General features: G+C 44.7%; 1 protein-coding gene across 3 annotated transcripts; it reads right to left on the bottom strand.

The window, feature by feature from the left end:
- Positions 1-873: 873 nt before the first annotated feature.
- Positions 874-18658, bottom strand: ttf2 (transcription termination factor, RNA polymerase II). Of its 3 annotated transcripts, XM_085435252.1 has the most exons (23): positions 18566-18658; positions 18251-18356; positions 17874-17960; positions 17642-17711; positions 16254-17120; positions 15702-15822; positions 15240-15422; positions 14976-15133; positions 7544-7625; positions 7236-7361; positions 6966-7116; positions 6296-6401; positions 5928-6112; positions 5234-5387; positions 4955-5046; positions 4618-4703; positions 4246-4388; positions 3945-4124; positions 3511-3569; positions 3237-3390; positions 1623-1705; positions 1206-1280; positions 874-1049 (listed from the first exon to the last, which is right to left on the bottom strand). In XM_085435252.1, the coding sequence occupies exons 1-23, from the start codon at positions 18591-18593 to the stop codon at positions 905-907; spliced, it is 3441 nt and encodes a 1146-aa protein (XP_085291378.1). In that variant the 5' UTR covers positions 18594-18658; the 3' UTR covers positions 874-904. The 3 variants fall into 3 exon arrangements, with proteins under 3 accessions (XP_085291378.1, XP_085291380.1, XP_085291379.1); XM_085435254.1 differs by lacking the exon at positions 16254-17120; XM_085435253.1 differs by lacking the exon at positions 17874-17960.
- Positions 18659-18725: the final 67 nt, after the last annotated feature.

Below are 18725 nucleotides of genomic sequence, written 5' to 3'. Positions count from 1 at the left end.
TCTGCTAACTAATTATACATATTTAAATATAGCACACATCTTCCTGCACAGAACAAAACAAAAAAACACGTCATCCACTCATGCTTTTAGTCTTCAATGTATAATATTTTAATAATCACAAGTGCAATATTGAAATGCCTTAAAAGCCACAATATTAGCAACATGTTTTTCAACTGAGTAAACTTTAAGCAGCTTTAGAAAATTAAATAATCGTTTCAGTTTACTGCCTAAAACAGAAGTCACTTCTAATAACTTTAATCACCTAAATTTATTGTAACATTACATCACAAACAACACAAATACAGCAATACTAGTAAAAAATTATGATGATAATAGTATTATTATTAATAACAATAATAATAATAATAATAATGATATAATGTATTTCTTTATATAAGTATAAAGAAATAAATCAGGTGGAAGAAACAGATACATGGAGGAAAATATTATGTAATTTTACAAAATATAGTAAGAAACTGTTTAAATGTATGTGTACACACATATGTTTCAAATACTGTCCAGCTGTGTGTCAGCTGTGGCATTTGACCATCTGTTTAAACAGTCCAAAAAAAAAGAAAAAAAAAAGAAAAGAAAGAATACAAATAAAAACTAACAACCCCACCCCCCAAACAAAAACAAACCCAAAAAAGAGTTTTAGAAAAAGCCCACATATTTTGTTTAGTGTAACTAATCTAAACATCTCAGTTATGGCTCAGTGTTTGGAGGAAAATTCTTAGCCTTGGTGTAACAAATAACATGGTACTTTTAAAGTAATGCATTACCCCATTGTTGTTGTTGTTGTTGTTATTATTATTGTTATTTCAACATTTTCTAAAGTTACAACCTAATACATTCACACAATGCATGTCTGAATAGCTGTTGGTCAGCTGGTACAGCTCTTTATTCAGACTCCAAAAATGATCTTGAGATCTGCCAGAGAGAGTTTGGAGAGGGTGTTTCCGGTTCCCGACAGCACATTCTGTGCCAGCTCCTTCTTCTTTGTCTGCAGTGTGGAAATTTTCTCCTCCACTGTGTTTTCACACACAAACCTATTGACAATGCCACATAGACACACACACACAAACTATTAGCACAAAGAAACGCAGTTTACACATCATTGTTACCATTACATGCTTAGTAAAACTTAAAAATAAAGATGCAAACTAGAAATTTTGTGGAGATTCAGTTAGAAGCTGATGCGTCACCTGTGGATGGTGACGTCTTTATATTGTCCCACTCTATAGATGCGGTCACAGGCCTGATCCTCCAAAGCTGGGTTCCTGTTGAAGGGTTAAAATTGAAACAACTTTCTTCTACCTTACAGAAATGTTTCTTAAGTTTGGAATAACATAATCTCTGCAAAACTGCAGAATGCATTGTGTGACGTCTGCACATGTTTGTTTATAACTGCCTTTAAATTGTCCTTTGCCATTCCTTATAATGCGAAATGTGAAGGCACAAGATACTTTAGAGGATACAAATTAAATTAGAGAGGATAAAATATTGAAAAAATTATTTGCACAACAGATATATTTCAAATGCAGCTTGCTACATTAAACGGCGAACGGCAAACAACAGAAGTGATACTTTTCCAGCTCTTTGAATGACAATGTGGCTCTCACCAGTGCATGTCAATGAGGAACAGGTGATTCCCACCGATCAGATTCAGTCCAACCCCCCCGGCACAAAGAGAAACCAGCATCACCTGAAGCAAAAACCAGAACAATTAGGCAGCACTATACATTTAGAGCTGTGCAACAAAACAGTTTGATTACACTCATTTTCATCATTATCACTTCAAGCTTAGTTCTCAGCTGCATAGCACACTTGGTATAATGATCACAGCTAATCTAGAAGTCCCATCATCATCATCATCATCATCATTATTATTATTACTACTATTATTATTTACATTTCAGTGTTGCAGCAATTTCTGTTTATAACATATAATTTATTGTTGTTTACTTTTTATTTAACTGCATTCTTCACAAATGGAGCAAACATTACAAAAACAGGAACAGTTGGCCTTACATTTATGCACAGATTATCAGTGCAAGTACAAAAGAAAAAAGAGTAAAAAAAAAAAGAAGCCACTATTGCTGTTTTACATAGTGCATCAGTGTTTTCACAGTTTTTTGTAAACTGATAAGTTTTTTAGCTTAAAGAAAAGAAAATCTCTTCATGTCTTTGATATTGCTCACTGTGCCATCCAGTCATTCTTAATTAGGGGTTCATGTTTTAATCATTTACGGGTTATTGCTATCCCATTGGCTGTGCAAGCAATCTTCTTAATAAGCATTTGTCTTTTACGGATAAGTTGCTCGCAGTGCTACATAAATAAATCGTACAGAAAGAAAAGTCCATCTGTTCTTGTTTCTCCTATCTGTACACAGTTTAATTTAGGGGTTATAAAATATCTTAACAGGTAGATATTCTGCTAATCGTCGTCTGTAATGGAAGATCCCAGAGTCTTCCTCCAGCTTAGATTATTTTAATGTATTTTCGCTGGCCGGACGTCAGAATAAATAAAACAAGTTTCTTATTGTTGTTGTTGTCTTATTGTTGTAAATTTGAGTCTTTTGTATTTCAAAATCTTATTTAGATTGAGCGGTAGAAAGTGGTACCAATTTCATTCCAATATTTAAAGCTCCCATTGATATCTTACTGGTGTGATAATTTTATCATTTTAAATATAGGTCCTCTGCTCTTGATGTAAAAAATGCCATGTGGATTTTCCTTGCAGCTCGTTGTATAAAAGTTGTTTTTATTTTTTATAAAAGTTGAATACGTTTATTAGTGAAACTCTGTTAAATGTGCAGAATGGATTAATCCTCATTAAGATTATGAACATCTTAAATTCTACATCGTTTTCATTCATGTCAACTCCTTTACTTGGTGCATTACTGCCACCTGTTGGTTAGAAGTATGGAAACCATTGTGCCGCCTCATTATGCTTAATTTATGCTCCTGCGGCTGTGTCTCTTTGTGAAGGTAATTATCTACAGGGAGGAGGTCTAAACATGCTCCTGTGCAGTTCTCCAAAATCTAAACTTCACATTGCTCGACGTGTATGATGATGTAAGTCGCTCGAAAGGTGATTAGCTGAGAAGTGGACCGGAACAGGGAAGGGAGAGAGTGGGGTTCACCAGGAATGTGATAAATGCAAAAAAAACCTTCAACCCCCCCAGTCGGCTTCATTCAGACATGCTCCATTTGACAAAAATAGAGACATTTACCTGTGGTCCCTTTGGGTTAGTGTTGAATTCTTCCACCAGGTCCATGCGGCGTTTAGGGTTGACGGTCCCGTCGATGACGCTGTACGTTAACCCCATCAGCTGCAGATGAACTGCTACAATTTGGAGCATGCTGGTCCACTGGGACACGATCACACTGGACAATAAGGGCGAGACACGCCATGAAGACCACATATGAGAAGGTAACATGAAAATTGTTATTAATTGTGAATAAAAAGACATGAACTCTGAATTATTGTGATGTGTAATGTTTTACCTTTTGTGATCATTACTCTTCTCTCTGATCGCCTTCAGTTCAGAGATGATAGCAGAGATCTAGAAGGAAAATTGATCTTTTAATACTAACTAACAGATTTTGAACTGGACCACCATGCGCTCTTATCACATACATTGTGCATTTTCCCTGCCTCTAACAAAGACAAATGGTCAGCTATGAATTTTAAAACATTTAGCATGAAAACAATCATGTCAAATCACGATTTAGAGCTGAATCTGTGTGGGAAAGATCCAAAGGCTCCAACTGAGGGCAAACAATCCACACCCAGTGACTTCATTGGTGACTTTATTGTGACTTTTGATCAACAAAAACAATCATACCCTGATCTTATTTCACCTTCTATATCAGACAGCAGCACACATTTTCACATTCTGCCAGTAACTGTGATGTTAGTGTGCTGATCTATTGCCCACCTTGGTGCTCCTGCTGGTGCCCTCAAACAGCCGCGAGGGGAAGCGTGTGCCATTGAGGGCCACAGAGTCTTTGGGATCAGGGCCAGATGGCGAGGGGCTGGAGGAGAGCGACAGAGCATTGAGCTGCTCCTCCAGAGATAAGACGATCCCATCACCCTGCAGCTCCGATGAGTCCAGAGTCTAAGCACAGGAGACAGGTGTGAAATAGGTGTGTGCAGTATTCAGTTTGTATCATTATGTGTGTCTTTTTAAATTATAGACATTGCTGGAAAGCCTTATGACAGCACGTGAAAGTGTGTACCTTCTTAAGAAGTGAGAGGTGACAGCAACATTGTCGGAGGCGCAGCAGCAAGGACAGGATGTGGACGGTGCTGGACACCTGCTTAGCCTGCTGGGAGCTCGACAGAGCAGGATCAGCCTGGGACAAACCAAACTCCTGGGCCACTGGAGAGACAGAGAGAGTGAACACTATTTTAAATCACCATTACTGCTACTAGCAAACACTGATTGCTAAAAGAGTTTGACTTAAGGCAAAAGTGCCGTCCCAGCTTCCAGTTTAATTTCTGTTGTTTTCTACACGCAAATTTAATTATGCACCTCGTATAATAATATGCAATCGTGACTGCAAAACAACCTTTGCTCAGATTAAGTTTATTTATTGGTGAGGCCTCACCTTTCTCAAAGGGATTAGAACTGGAAGTGCTTCCTTTCTTCACATCATTTCCTTCATGTTGCTTTAGGTAGCTCTGCAGAGTAGATCTGGAGGAGAGAAAAATATATAATTGACTTTTTATAATTGACTTAATTCCTAGTTTCACAACCCTCAAAAAGGTAAAAACATCAAGATGTCCAAATAAAAAACAAAGATGAAAATGCAGGAAATAAAATAGTGAAATGAACAATACAAACAGAACGTCTTGGGCTTTAAAAATGTTAATTAAACCCCTAACTGTAACTCTGCCTTTGCATTTGACAAAGGTTCATGTCTTTCTGAAAAGATAGACTTTTACCTGGACTGGGCAAATAACACATCATACACAGCCTGCTCATCCTCAGAAAGTTTGAGTCGATGCACCTCGGAAGTCCGATCAGGAAGAGACACCTGAAACAAAACTGCTTTAGTTTCTGGTTATATTTTGTAATTAAACATACACTCCCAGAAGCTAAAAGATACTTTGCTTGTTTATGTTTTTTAATTTAATGGTGGCAAACTCCTAATAGTGAGTGTATTTCCTGATGTGCTACCATAAAGACAGATGTTCATGGAGTCTGTGTGTGTGTCTCTCTACCAGTGGTTGGCCTGTGCTGTCCCGTTGGTCTTTGGTTCGTCGGAGCAGCAGAGTCCTGGTCAGGATGTTGAGTCGCTCTCTGCCTCTCTCGGAGCCGTTGTCCACCTGAGCTTTCCACAGTTTGTACTCGTCGAACGGAGAACAACGCAGAAACCTGAAAAGACAGAGGAACGCAGTGAAAGAACAGGATCTCATTCATGAAATACATTTATTATTCCTAATGTGTTCATTTCATTTGTGCTTCCTCGTCTCCTCTGTCCTACATCCTTCTGCTTGTGAAACAAATATTAAGCTCAGTCCTCCAGACTGAAAACTGTATCTGGAGGACAGAGGAGAAAGGAGCCTTTCCAGAGGAGCTGTAATCGAGGATGCACTGGTGTATCCTTTGCATGTTTTTATCTTCAAGTATAAAACATCCATGTCACACAGCTGAAATACACAAGCCAAGGCTAGAAGAGGATTTGTCAGACGTTGTTTTAGTTATTTAAGAAGCTCAACTGTGTGATCAAATATTCCAGACTTCATGATTTATATGTAACTTATTAAAAACAGGCGTATTATCTCGTCAGTCTGCACCATATTATGAAAATACTTAAAAACTGTCCCAAATATTAAAAACGGACCACACATGTGCAGCAGGCTAACAAAACACAGGATGGGTTAGAAACTTGTATTCACTGTGCTGTTGTCTTACTTGAGCAGCGAGTACATGTCCAGCAGGTTGTTCTGAATGGGTGTACCAGTGACAGCCCAACGGGCTCCGGCCCTCAGCTGACAGACAGCCATGGAGGTCTGCACTTTTGGGTTTTTGATGCTGTGGGCTTCATCCAGAATTATGCGGGCCCAGGACACTCGCAGGAGAGGAGCTGAGCCTGGACGCTGAAGAAAAATAATGGGAAGTGTGTTTGTAAGTTATTTCATTTTGCTGAAAGTGATGTTTCCAACACTGCTCTTATCTTAGTAAGAAATCACGAAAACAGTATTTTCCTTTTTAGTGCTGCTGCCAGCATCTTCAGTGTTAACACTGAAGGCTTTGGTTCCGGTCGTATATGTAGTATTTACCACATCGTCCTTATCCGTGTTGGGTTTATCGGCCTCTTCTTTTTGGACCGGGATCTCCTTGGACACTAGGCTGTAGGTAGTCACCACCACATCGTAATCTGCCAGTCTGGTGGACACATGCACAACACTGTATTTAGTTTTTGTGACTCAAATGTCCTTCAAATGGGAAAAGAACAGCTGTAATGAAGATCTTTGACATGTCAAAGAAACAATGACAGAGCTGCTCTCCACTACTTTGCACAAACACAAGATCAAACATTTACAGTACACAAATCAATTCCCCCGTGTGCATCATTTCATTTTGTCTGTGAAAGCATGTTTTCCCGAGAGGTGTGTTTTGCAAAAATAACGACAGTTATGACAGCGGAGCTCCTTTTTGTCTGCTTTACTCATGTTTACGACTGTACTGAGTTTTGGCTTTTCCAAGCTTTCTCTTTATGAAACATTTGCAGGACATTCTTGTTCCTACAGTGCTTTACTATGACCTCTAATACCAACATTTTAATATGTAATTGTTTGGCACAAAGGTAAAAAAGGTCAACTGTCACTGCAGGAACTTTGTGTGGCTCCTCAAAGAATAAGATGCGACTGCACCATTACAAACTGAGATAAAGGCAGAGCGGAGAAATAAACAGCAATGTGTGTGTGACAAAGTTTGCAGCTTTCTTACGCTCTGGCACTTCTCTCACGGTTCGGGCCGTGGTACAGGTACACCGTCAACTTGCCCGTCTTGACATGTCTGTCAATCTCCTTCTTCCAGTGGTGCACCAGGGAGGCAGGGCAGATGATAAGAGTGCCCTTAGACAACACAGGGATGCAGTCTGGACACAAAAAAACAAGGAAATGGCTAAAAAAAAAAAAAAAACAGGAAGAACTGTATAATTTTATTTAACTAGATTTTATTTGATCCACTGAGTCAATGACAAAAGGTTCTTGTTACCAGTTTTGGATAACCAGCTATCCTTCTTCTTCTTTTCCATCTCCTCCTTGTCCTTTTTTGCTTTCATCTTCATGGCCAGTATGAGAGAAATCATGGTCAAGGTCTTCCCCAGACCCATGTCATCCGCTGATTGAAAAGAATACAAATGAGATGTACTAGAAAAAAGATGAAGAAATGGTAAGAAGCGAGGTGTTCCTCTCTTTGTCATGTGAGCAAACTGACTGGCCTGAGGAGACCATTTCTGTACATAGAATAGCAAATTAAATGTAACAAACAGACCCCACGGGCTTATTTCCAAAAACACTCACCCAGTATTCCTCCACAAGGACTCTGCGTTTCTCTCCAGAGCAACCAGGCCAAAGCTCTCCTCTGATGGGGCAGGAGAGGCACCTGAGCAACCAATCACAATGCAGCAATCTTAGCCTAACATCATCGTCCAATCAAAAGAGGAAATACAGGCTGTACCATTCTAAATTGTGACAGTTTTGTCAATAAAAGAAAATGTTGTGACGCAAAAATGAAAATTAATTAAAATATATGGACACATAAAGATTACATTCAGATGCAATTTCTTAGAGCATAATAATGTAAAACTATGAGCTACAATCGGAAGCTATATGTTGGGTAGATAGCTTGTACTGGAAGGACTGTAAGGTGCTAGTTCAGGTTTGCAGCTACCACTCCCCGGAGTGTCGGCCAGAACACTGCTCAAGGCCCGGATGAATGTTCAGAAGGGAGACAATGAAGACACCGAGGATAGTGCAGACTCTTGTATTGACTTCACACAGTTGAAGGTAACAGAGGTTGTCAGAGGAGCAGGTATTGCATACAGGTTTAGGTGCGTGGGCATGGATGTGTGTGTGTGTGTGGTCTGTTGCTCATTAATGCACACTTCTCACGGGATAACCAATTCTCTGCCAGTAATCTGGAGCAGAAAAGCTCAGGTGCTTTGCCCACGTCTCTCCCTGGACATAGTCTCTCATACAAAGCGGTGGGGTGACCTCTACTGGCCACTCTAAAAACTACAGGTGAACTAACAACTGAACAGAATAAACCCATAACTACGGGGCCTTTTGTACAGCCGCCCCCAAATGTATGAAGTACATTTGCTCACAACAAAAGGCAATTTTACAAACAAAGTTACGGTGATTGTCCTTTGCCTTCGTCCGGGAGGGCAGGCAGCACCACCAGCCTCGCCACAGGTCGGGTGAAGGTCCGGTCCTTCACCTTGATGTCAGCAGACCTGATGTGCCCGTCGGGACTGGGGTGGACTTTGGAGATGCGGCCCACGAGCCAGGAAGCGCGAGGCAGCTGAGGATCTACGATCATCACCACCGAACCTTCTGTGACATCTGCGGGGGATGACCTCCATTTCTGCCGAACCTGCAGGCTTGGAAGGTACAGCCGGATGAATCGAGACCAAAAATGGTCAGCCAGCACCTGGGAGTGCTTCCACCTCCGGCGACTCAGGAGCTCTTCTTTGGGATAAGCCACTTGAGGAAGTGCTCCGTCAGGCCGCCCCATCAGAAAGCAGTTGGGGGTCACTGGATCAGGATCACTGATGTCAGACGGGACATAACCTAGTGGTTTGGAGTTCAAGATGCCCTCCACCTCCACAAGGACCGTGCGGAGGACCTCTTCTTGAAGGGGTTGGGATCCTACTGTAGTGTAGAGTGCCGTCTTGACAGACCTAATCTCCCGCTCCCACACTCCCCCGAAATGAGGAGCCGCTGGTGGATTGAAGTGGAAGACGATCTTATGGGGAGCCAGGAGCTTCTGCAGGTCAGAGGTCATGGCTGCAAAAGCTGCTTGCAGTTCCCTTTCTCCCCCACGGAAGTTGGTCCCTTGGTCTGAGTACAGCTCAGCTGGAGTTCCTCTCCTGGCAATGAAACGGCGAAGTGCCATTAGGAAGGCATCCGTATCGATGGAGGTTAGGACATCAAGGTGGACCGCTCTGATAGTTAGGCACTTAAAGATGATGCCCCACCTCTTCTCCACACGGCGCCCGATTTTGACCTCAAAGGGTCCAAAACAGTCCACGCCTGTCGAATAAAAGGCAGGTTTGTAAAGGCGGAGGCGCGCAACTGGCAGGTCCGCCATCTTGGGAACAGTTGGTCGAGCTCTCCATCTGCGGCACTCAAGACAGGTCCTTTGAAAACGCCTAACTGCTTCCCGGCCTCTCAGGATCCAATGAGTGCGCCGAATCTCCGCAAAGACCCTCTCTGGCCCTGGATGGCGCAGGCGACTGTCGACGTCCTGGATGAACAGGCGGGTGACTGGATGTGTCGGATCCAAAACTAAAGGATGGGAGCTGGTAAAGGCGAGATCTTCAGAGCGGCGAAGACGTCCACCTACACGGATGACCTCATTCTCGTGGTCGAACTCAGGGGATAGTGCAAGGAGACGACTGCTGCGACTGATGGATTTCCCCTGCTTAAGGAGTCGATACTCCTCAGGGAAGCTCTCCTGTTGAGCTTCTCTCAGGACATCCATCTCTGCTCGAACATAGTCATAAGCCGATGAAGTTCCACCGCCTTTGGCCGCCCCATGCAACTGCGTAATAGCCGCTTCCAGCAGCTGTGTCCAGGTGTCATATTTGCTGAAGTTCGAAGTGGCGGGGTCAAAGGTGGTAGAAAATCCACAAAAGGTCTCTTTACGGAGCTCAGATGGGCCTGGAGGCTCAGCCAGGGTGCCACTTGGCTCTGGAGGCCACTGTTCTGGACCTAGGAGCAGGAAAGGAGGCCCTTGACTCCATCTATTGGGTCTGGTGAGCTCGAGAAGGGACTTCCCCCGGGTTATATCATCTGCGGGGTTCTGGGCTGAGTCCACATAGCGCCAGGTGTGCGAGTGAGTTAATTCCTGGATCTCAGCCACGCGGGTGCCGACGAAGACCTTGAAGTGGCATGACTGGGACCTCAACCAGGTGAGTACAGTTGTGGAGTCAGACCACAGCACTATTCTCTTTATGTCCAGAGTGAGCTCATTTTTAAGGAGACGGGAAAGATGAGCTCCGGAGAGGGCACCACACAGCTCAAGTCTGGGCATGGAGAGAATGCGTTTAGGGGCAACACGGGAGCGAGCCATCAGGAAGGCTAGATGTGAGCTGCCATCACCTGTCACTGTTCTCATGTAGGCCACTGCGCCATAAGCCTGCTCTGACGCATCACAGAATATGTGAATCTCTCTCTCACTAACTGACTCCGTGATGTGCTTTGGGAGATACGGGCGAGGAAGCAGGACTTGTGCAAGGAACGGCAATTCCTCTTCCCAGGTTTTCCACTGCTGGAGTAGTTCTGGCGGAAGCTGCGGGTCATCCCATCCCCTCTGTTGATCCCAAAGGCGCCTCACCAGCATCTTGGCTCGGGTGGTGTACGGTAGGATAAAGCCCAGTGGGTCGTATTGGCTTGCGAGAACCTTATAAATATTCCGCATAGTGGGGGCACCATAACTGATTTTGCGGTGTCTGTAACCCAAGGTGTCCGTGGGGAAGTGCCAGCTAAGGCCCAGAGTTGGCTCAGAGGTGTCTGATTTGTCTTGAGTGAGCCAAAGTTCTGCACTTGTGGATCTGAGGTCTTCAGGTAGGTGGCCAATGGTGCTGGGTTCATTACTGGCCCACTGGCGAAGGACAAATCCAGCAGAAGACAGGAGGGCTCTTAGCCTGTCCACTAGGTCCCGGGCTTCTTCAGGGGTCGGCACGCTCTGGAGAAGGTTATCAACATAGAAGCACTGTCCCACAGAGTGACGTAGCGGATCATCTCCTTCCGTGTGGTCCCTGGCGTGGCGCTGCAGAGCAAAGGTTGCACAGCATGGGCTGCAAGTTGTACCGAAGGGGAGGACCTGCCATTCATAAACGGCCACCGGTTCCTCGGGGTGTAGATCCCGCCACACAAACCGCAGGAGGGAACGATCTTCGGGAAGAAGGCGAATCTGGTGGAACATACCTTTAATGTCACCACTGATGGCTACGGCATGCTCTCGAAAGCGAAGGAGGACACCAAGGAGCGATGCGCTCAGGGTGGGCCCAGGTAGAAGATGTTCGTTGAGGGCTTGGCCTTGGAACTGGAACGAACAGTTAAACACAAGGCGATCTTTGCCATTGTGGCTAACAAGGTGGTGAGGGATGTACCATGACTCATCTGCATGAGCAACCTCAGAGGGGGGCACCTTAACCACCGAACCGGCCTGGACCAACTTCTCTATCTCTGCCCGGTAGACCTTAGCTCGTTCTGGATCTTTCTGGAGCCTTCTCTCCACACTTCTCAAACTGGGAACGACAGCGTTAGGGCTAGCTTTAAGGTGTGGCATGTTCTCGCGGCGAAGGAGGGGGGTGGCATAGCGTTGGATGCCCTCGACATCTACACGAACTGTCTTCTGCTCTAGCAGGCTAACTGCATAGTTATCTTCTCTTGAACGGGTAACCACCTTGCCTTCTGGCACCGGGACAACATCTACCTGCCATAACTTCTCTACATGTTTGAGTAGCTCACTCACCTGGGGAGGAATGGCGGTCGTGAAGAGGCACTGTTGTGGCAGCGAAGAGGAACCTATAAGGCTGGAGGGACCCTGTAGTGTCCACCCTAACCTGGTGCGCATAGCGGCGGGACCACCCGGTGGACCAAGACGGACAGCTTCAGTTGGAGTGATGAGCTGTGGGTGGTCACTGCCAATCAGAAGGAGAGGTTTGACCCTCTTGAAGGACTGGAGAGGCAGGCCTCGGAGGTGTCTATACTTCCGCTGCAAGGACTCCACCGGGTAGCTGTGCTCGGCTAGGTCGATACGGGTGGCGGTGAAGGCGTTGCGGACTTTGTACTTCAGCTTAGGTTTGCCACCAGGGGAGATCTCGAATGAGACACATGATCCTTGCAGAGTTTGCACATCTTGCCTGATAGTGCGCAATGGAAGTGTCTCTGGGATGCCTTGAAGGTCAAGCTTCTGGGCAGCGGTGGGTAGCAGCATAGTCCTCTCTGACCCATCATCCAAAACTGCGTGAGTGCTCAAAGTCTTGCCATTATGGTGAAGGATGACTGGGACAACCTTTAACAGGACTTGGCCGCTCTCTGTAGGACGATCGAGGTACAGGACGCCCGTAGGATTCTCACCTTCTCGTGGGGGAGCAGACACTGAGCCATGTGGCTTTAAGAACTTCGAATTCACGTCGTGAAGGACCTGCAGATGACGACCCTGACACAGGCTGCAGGGTTTCTTGAGGGTACACTGTGCTGCCTGATGGGAGCGTGCGCAACGCCAGCACCTCTTGTTAGTCTTTATCCAGTCTGTGAGTTGTTCGCGACTCAGTTTGATGACCTCCTGACACTGACTCAGGTGATGGGCACGGTTATCGCAAAAGGCGCAGTAGGGTTGCTGCCTAGCTTTGTTTGGAGTGGTACCTGGTGACCTGGGTGAGCTCTCTGCACTGTGAAGGACCGCAACAGAGCGTCTGCTTGGTCTGACATCAGGCTTCTCTCTGGTGATCGCTGGGGTGGGCAAGCCGTCATAGTCCTGACACCAGGATTCGTACTTTAACCAGGTAGCCAGGTCATCCAGGGTGTAAGCCTGACCAGAATGGTTGTACATGCACCGACGGAAATCAGCTCTTTGCTCTGAAGGAAGCTTACTAAGGAGTCGAGCCACATGGGAGCCACACTGGAGTTCAACCTCCCCATCAGGGCCTAAAGTCTTCAGCATGCCCACGAGCGACTGGATGTGGAGAGAGAATCGCTCAAATGCGGCTGCATCCCCTCGGCGGATGTCAGGTGAGTCCATGACAGCAGCAATTCTTCTCAGGGCAAGCTGGTGGGGCTGCCCAAGCCTGTCATTAAGAGCGTTCATAGTGTCACTGAAGGGCGTGGCAGAATGGAGGTAAGCGTCCGCTATCAACTTTGCTTCCTCCAGGTGTAGATGATCTAACAAGACTTGGTACCTGAAAAGCTCTGAACTCTCCGGGGGCAATAAGTTCTCTAGCGCCATCTTTAGACGAGCAAATTCCCCAGGATCACGGCGTGAGAGCTTGGGAATGCTTGGACGAGGCCCCCTGTAGGTCAAGAAAGGAGTAGATGAGGACGGGGATGGAGTTGGCAGTGGTTGCAATGGAGGGGGGTGTGCTCTCGGAGGCGGCGCTGGAGGGTAGGTGATCCTTGGCTGAGGAGAAGTGAAACCTGGCCTAGATTCATGTGGGGGGATGATCTGACTCTCCTGTGCAGCCATAGACTCCCTCTTCAGATCCTGGAGCTCTTTCAGCATCGTATCGATGCGGTCCGCAACTGGACCCTGGCTGGAGACAGACTCCTCCTTGAACACAACAGGAGGAGGTGGTGGAGGCCAGTCCTCTTCCTCTTCAGCAGGGGGTGGCTGGAGATGAACAGCAGGGGCTCTGGGCGGTGGACTGAGCTGCAGACTCTCTACACGGTCCAACAACTGCAGCAAACTAGCATGAAGGGCCTGGACATTAGCCAGCCCAGCTTTCATCTGGTCATGCGACTGCTGGAACAGGAACCTTTCACGTTGTATATCTTCTAATTCTGCTCTCAGTGGTGTGACATGACCGTGTGAGCGGTCATCAGAGGGGTCAGACGGAGGATGGTGGGAAGAACGGGTGTCGCCTCCTGTCTCACTTTCCTCCTGGTAACCTGCACCAAGCCCGGGAAAGTCAGTCTCATAAGCTTCATAGCGGAGGGGACGCCGTACATTACGCCGTGGGCGCGCACCAAGAGCTGAGAAGTTCTGAATATCATCCATCTTGTTAGGGTAGAAGCAGCTTACCTCCGGCTCGAAGGACCATTAATGTTGGGTAGATAGCTTGTACTGGAAGGACTGTAAGGTGCTAGTTCAGGTTTGCAGCTACCACTCCCCGGAGTGTCGGCCAGAACACTGCTCAAGGCCCGGATGAATGTTCAGAAGGGAGACAATGAAGACACCGAGGATAGTGCAGACTCTTGTATTGACTTCACACAGTTGAAGGTAACAGAGGTTGTCAGAGGAGCAGGTATTGCATACAGGTTTAGGTGCGTGGGCATGGATGTGTGTGTGTGTGTGGTCTGTTGCTCATTAATGCACACTTCTCACGGGATAACCAATTCTCTGCCAGTAATCTGGAGCAGAAAAGCTCAGGTGCTTTGCCCACGTCTCTCCCTGGACATAGTCTCTCATACAAAGCGGTGGGGTGACCTCTACTGGCCACTCTAAAAACTACAGGTGAACTAACAACTGAACAGAATAAACCCATAACTACGGGGCCTTTTGTACACTATATTTCTAAGGCTGACCTTAAAATGTGGCTGCAATACTAGAAGCAGAAAACCATCCTGAGAGTAAATAAATGGTACTCAGTCAGACACCAGGTATTTTTTATGCAGTGCAGCCTCAGTCTGAGCAGTCAAATCAGAGTAAAGATGGCGCTCGCCTGCGCTGAGTGTCATGTAAAAATTGCCGATAGATGAATTTAAAAGTGGGCTTTCATATCTTGAAATTTTGGATGATGCTTTTCGGTGAAACTATTCGTGTAAGATTTCAACCTCTCCTGCTAAGAGTTGTCTGTCATCCACTATCTTCTATATCACAACAGCTTAAAAATTCTAAATGTAACTATTTACTGACAGAGCCGAGCACTAAGCCTTGTGTAATCAGTCAGAATATCTGAGTGCTGCTATGAGTTTCCTTTATTTTTGAAGTTTTTGTGAAAATGTAGTCGTTGTTGTCAGATTTTTTTTTTGCCACAGTAGTGAGTGAAGCAGTGTGTAACACCTTGATACCCTTGGGATCAGGGGCCTCAGCCTCGGCATCAGGACAGGACTCCAGGGACTTGTGGAGATGGTCGATGGCCTCACAGGTGGCATTTTTCACCGCCAGAAGACGGTCGTTGGTCATTCTACCCCCATAAAATGTCTGTGCCTGTGGGTATGCTGGAAACATTAAGGATGAATGATTAGCAATCTATATTTATTTCAAGTTAAAAAAAAAAAAAATTACACATTTTATAGAAGTGTTTCTCTTTCCCATATGGCATACCTCCATACATCTGAGAGTATCCCTGGCTCAGCTGGAGCTCCAGAGAGCCACCAGAGGCCTGATGATGGTGCAGGCCCGGGGCTGGAGGAGCAGGGAGCAGGATGGTCCCGCCCTGCCGGCTGAATGGATTCATCTGAGTGGTGCTGAAACCAGAATCAGTGCTGCTACACGCTTCCTCAGACTCTGAAAGGGAGACACAGACATCCAGCCAAATCTAAAAAACCTTGTTGGTTTTATTATTACACTTTCACCTGCACGTTTGTTTGACAGAAAGAAAATCAAAGAACATCAAATTACACAGCGCTTACTAAGACAAAAAAGTCCCTCAAGGTTTTGCCCGTGTAAGCATAAGGGCTTAACTGGGAGTATAGCTGAGGTACATAGTGGAATAACTAAAAAGCACTTGAATAAACCATCTGAAAACACTATTCTATTATTTCTCATGTGCAGTGTGACTCCTACCAGGCTGAGAAGCAGCAGTGAGGCTCAGTGACTCCAGGGCTTCCTCCAGCTCTTTAACCTGTGTCCTCAGCCTCTCTCCTTTATCTGGTAGCGCCTCCAAGTTTACTGAAGATAGAGTGGCCTGAGTGAAGACAAAGAGCTCTCATAAGCCTGAGTATTAAACTAACCAGCTGCTCTGTAGTATTTGTTGTTGTGATGTATACAGTATTGGAGTGTATAATTTATGGGCTGTTATATATGCTGAAACTGAAGGATTAGCAGTTAGCTAATACCAGCCAATTAGATATCAGCCTAATCATAAATCACATTGCTGGACTTGTGAACTAAACTGTACTTAACAGCTACCTCAGCCTACTCTGTCAGCTAGTGTAGCTAACAGTGGCAACTTTAACATTTAAAGAGAAAAGCACATTCTGAGAGCTTGCAGATTATTTACTATGATATAATTACAAGTACTACAAATATTCTTCGGTGTTTTGGGAAACGCCGGCTAGGAGTGACTGATATGAGTATATCAGGGCGGTTAATTAACAGATTTCTTAATGCAGACACCTTTTTCTGCTGGAGCTGAACGGTGAGCAGGTTCTGCAGCCCTTTGGGGTTTTCCACCGGCTTTTTGATGTTAGAAGCTGGCTGGAATCCTGGGAAGTTGGTCAGTGTCTTTTGGACAGTAGAAACAGGAGGAGTCTTTTGCGGAGCAGGCTTCACCGACACCAGTACCACATCATCATCATCATCGTTTTCGGGACTGTTGGGCTGACTGGACTCTGGCTGAGTTGGATTGTCAGGTATGGGGCTCCTGCTGCTGTCAGAGTCTCTGGATGCATGGGTGCAGCTGCTGTTTTCTAGTATTTGTTTGGTTTCTTTCACCTGAGAGGTTTCAGCATCAGATGGTTGCTGAGTCAAGTTCCTGTGAGAAACTGGTGCAGTTTGATTGATTGTTTTGAGTTGATGTTTGTTTGATGACTCAGAATGAACAGTCTTGACGTTGGAGGAAGAAATGCCCTTTTCTGCTTCTCCTTGCTTGATGCGGTTCTGCTCGGGCGTGTCTTGAATCTTCTCGGTTCTTTTTTCAACACTGTTTTCTTTGGGACTGTTGTTCTCCTCATCTGAAACTCTCTTTTTTAACTTCATCCCCGGTGGAAGTTGTTTACCCCGGTAAGTATCCGACGACCTGTGCTTATCATCTGCCTTTTCTTCCACTCCTGCACCTTGTTGCCTTTCATTTTCTTTCTGGTAATTTGCTCTTCCTTCAGCCTTGTGACTTGCTTCTCTCTCTTCATGTCTATTGTTGTGCAACTTTCTCCACCCAGAGTCCTTGTCTGTCTGGCTTGGTGCCTTAAAGGGGTTTCGTACAGGTGGAAGACATGAGGGCTGTAGCTGTGTGTCAGACAGAGGGCTTCTCTTTTCTGTTTCTGGCTGCAATCATGGAAAACAACACACTTTAAAAAAAATGTATCATAGAGATTTACAGAAAGGTGTCTAATAACAACTAATCCCTAATGTGGTGTTTAAAAAGAGTAAATAGTTCAGAATAGGAAAAATACTTGTTCATACCATTTAGCTACATCCTATTTAAGGCTGCAACTTATGATTGTTTACATAATAAATGTATTAATCAATGCGTACGCCAGGAAAACCGTAAAAAATTTACAGTTACAGCATTAAAGAAAAAACAACAAAAGAAAAACAAATACAAAAGAGGTAAGGATTACTTTTGTTTTGAGTGACTGACCAATGAACTGACTAATTTGTACAAGTTTAATTATTAGTGGAGTAGTGAGAATAATAACTTAAAACTTTAATTAACCGCATTTTTAATAACTAATAACTATCTTTAATTAATATCTCAATGCGATGGCCAGAAACCGTTGGTGATACAGATATTGAATGTATATAAAAAAACAAGTGTGTGTTGGGAAGTCTGTGACAGCACTTACTGCAGTCCAGGGTACATTTCCACACCACCTCTGGCCTGCTTTTTTACCTACAGCACATCGGTAGAACAACCTGGAAAACGAGAAGGAATTTGCAGTTAAATACACAGTCTAACCGACCTGGTTTCTAGTCATATAAGCTGTGTATAAGCATGCGATTTCAGATTTCTTTCTCACACACACACACACACACACACACACACACACACACACACACACACACACACACACACACCTATAGCCCTGCTGTTGCTGACTGTAGTTGAGAGCCTGGAGTTCCACCATTGAATCTTCATGATGGAGGCAGTGTGATGGTGAAATGCTAGAGACATGATAATTCATGTCAATAAAACAAATATTTGTGCAACACACACATTTGTTTATCAATAACTTTAACAATATGTCACTGAATAACCAACACTTTTAACCTCAGATGTTTGTAGAGAGCCAATGAGTATAGTAAAGTTGGCTACTGAGATGAATGGAACAAAAGCAATGTAAGGATATAGTCAAGGAATAGTCAAGAGATTATTATTTGGTTCAAACACAGTGACAATGACTGCTTCAGGTCTGAAAATACAGTAGAGTGGCCTATTGTCATCGTGGGAATACCTGGTTTGTTGACTAAAATCACATCCTTGCTTGTCAACGCAGACGTAGAAGCTCTTGCCTTTATTTGGTCCATCTTTTAATCCGGTTTTTAACATACACACACCACCTGTGACAAAAAGGTCTCTTTTTAGAAACACGTAAAAACTCGAAGTGCAGAATATTTAAACCGATGGTTAAACTAATTATTAAACTATGTAAGCAGCAAACCTTTATCTCAGGATAAAAACACAAATATAACCTCTTTAAACCAAACACAATATCCAGTTTAGCATTTTATAACACATAATTAATCACCACTGACCGATTACCACTTACCGTGGATACTACATACAACCTTTTCCATTTTATCAACACATTAGTTCAGTTTCAGTTACTAGAACGTGAAGGGAAGAGCTGTATTTTGTATAGACCAATCGCAGCTCTCGGATAACACATCCGCTCTTCAAACGTCAGTATAAAAGTCAAGGTCCGAGTT

This window comes from Copadichromis virginalis, linkage group LG16 (genome assembly GCF_057382275.1).
Source record: "Copadichromis virginalis isolate Kocher_CV1m ecotype Utaka linkage group LG16, C_Virginalis_male_GT1.1, whole genome shotgun sequence".
In the NCBI taxonomy this organism is placed as follows: domain Eukaryota; kingdom Metazoa; phylum Chordata; class Actinopteri; order Cichliformes; family Cichlidae; genus Copadichromis; species Copadichromis virginalis.
The sequence above is the reverse complement of the archived record's forward strand: the minus strand, read 5'-3'. Positions and strand labels throughout refer to the sequence as shown.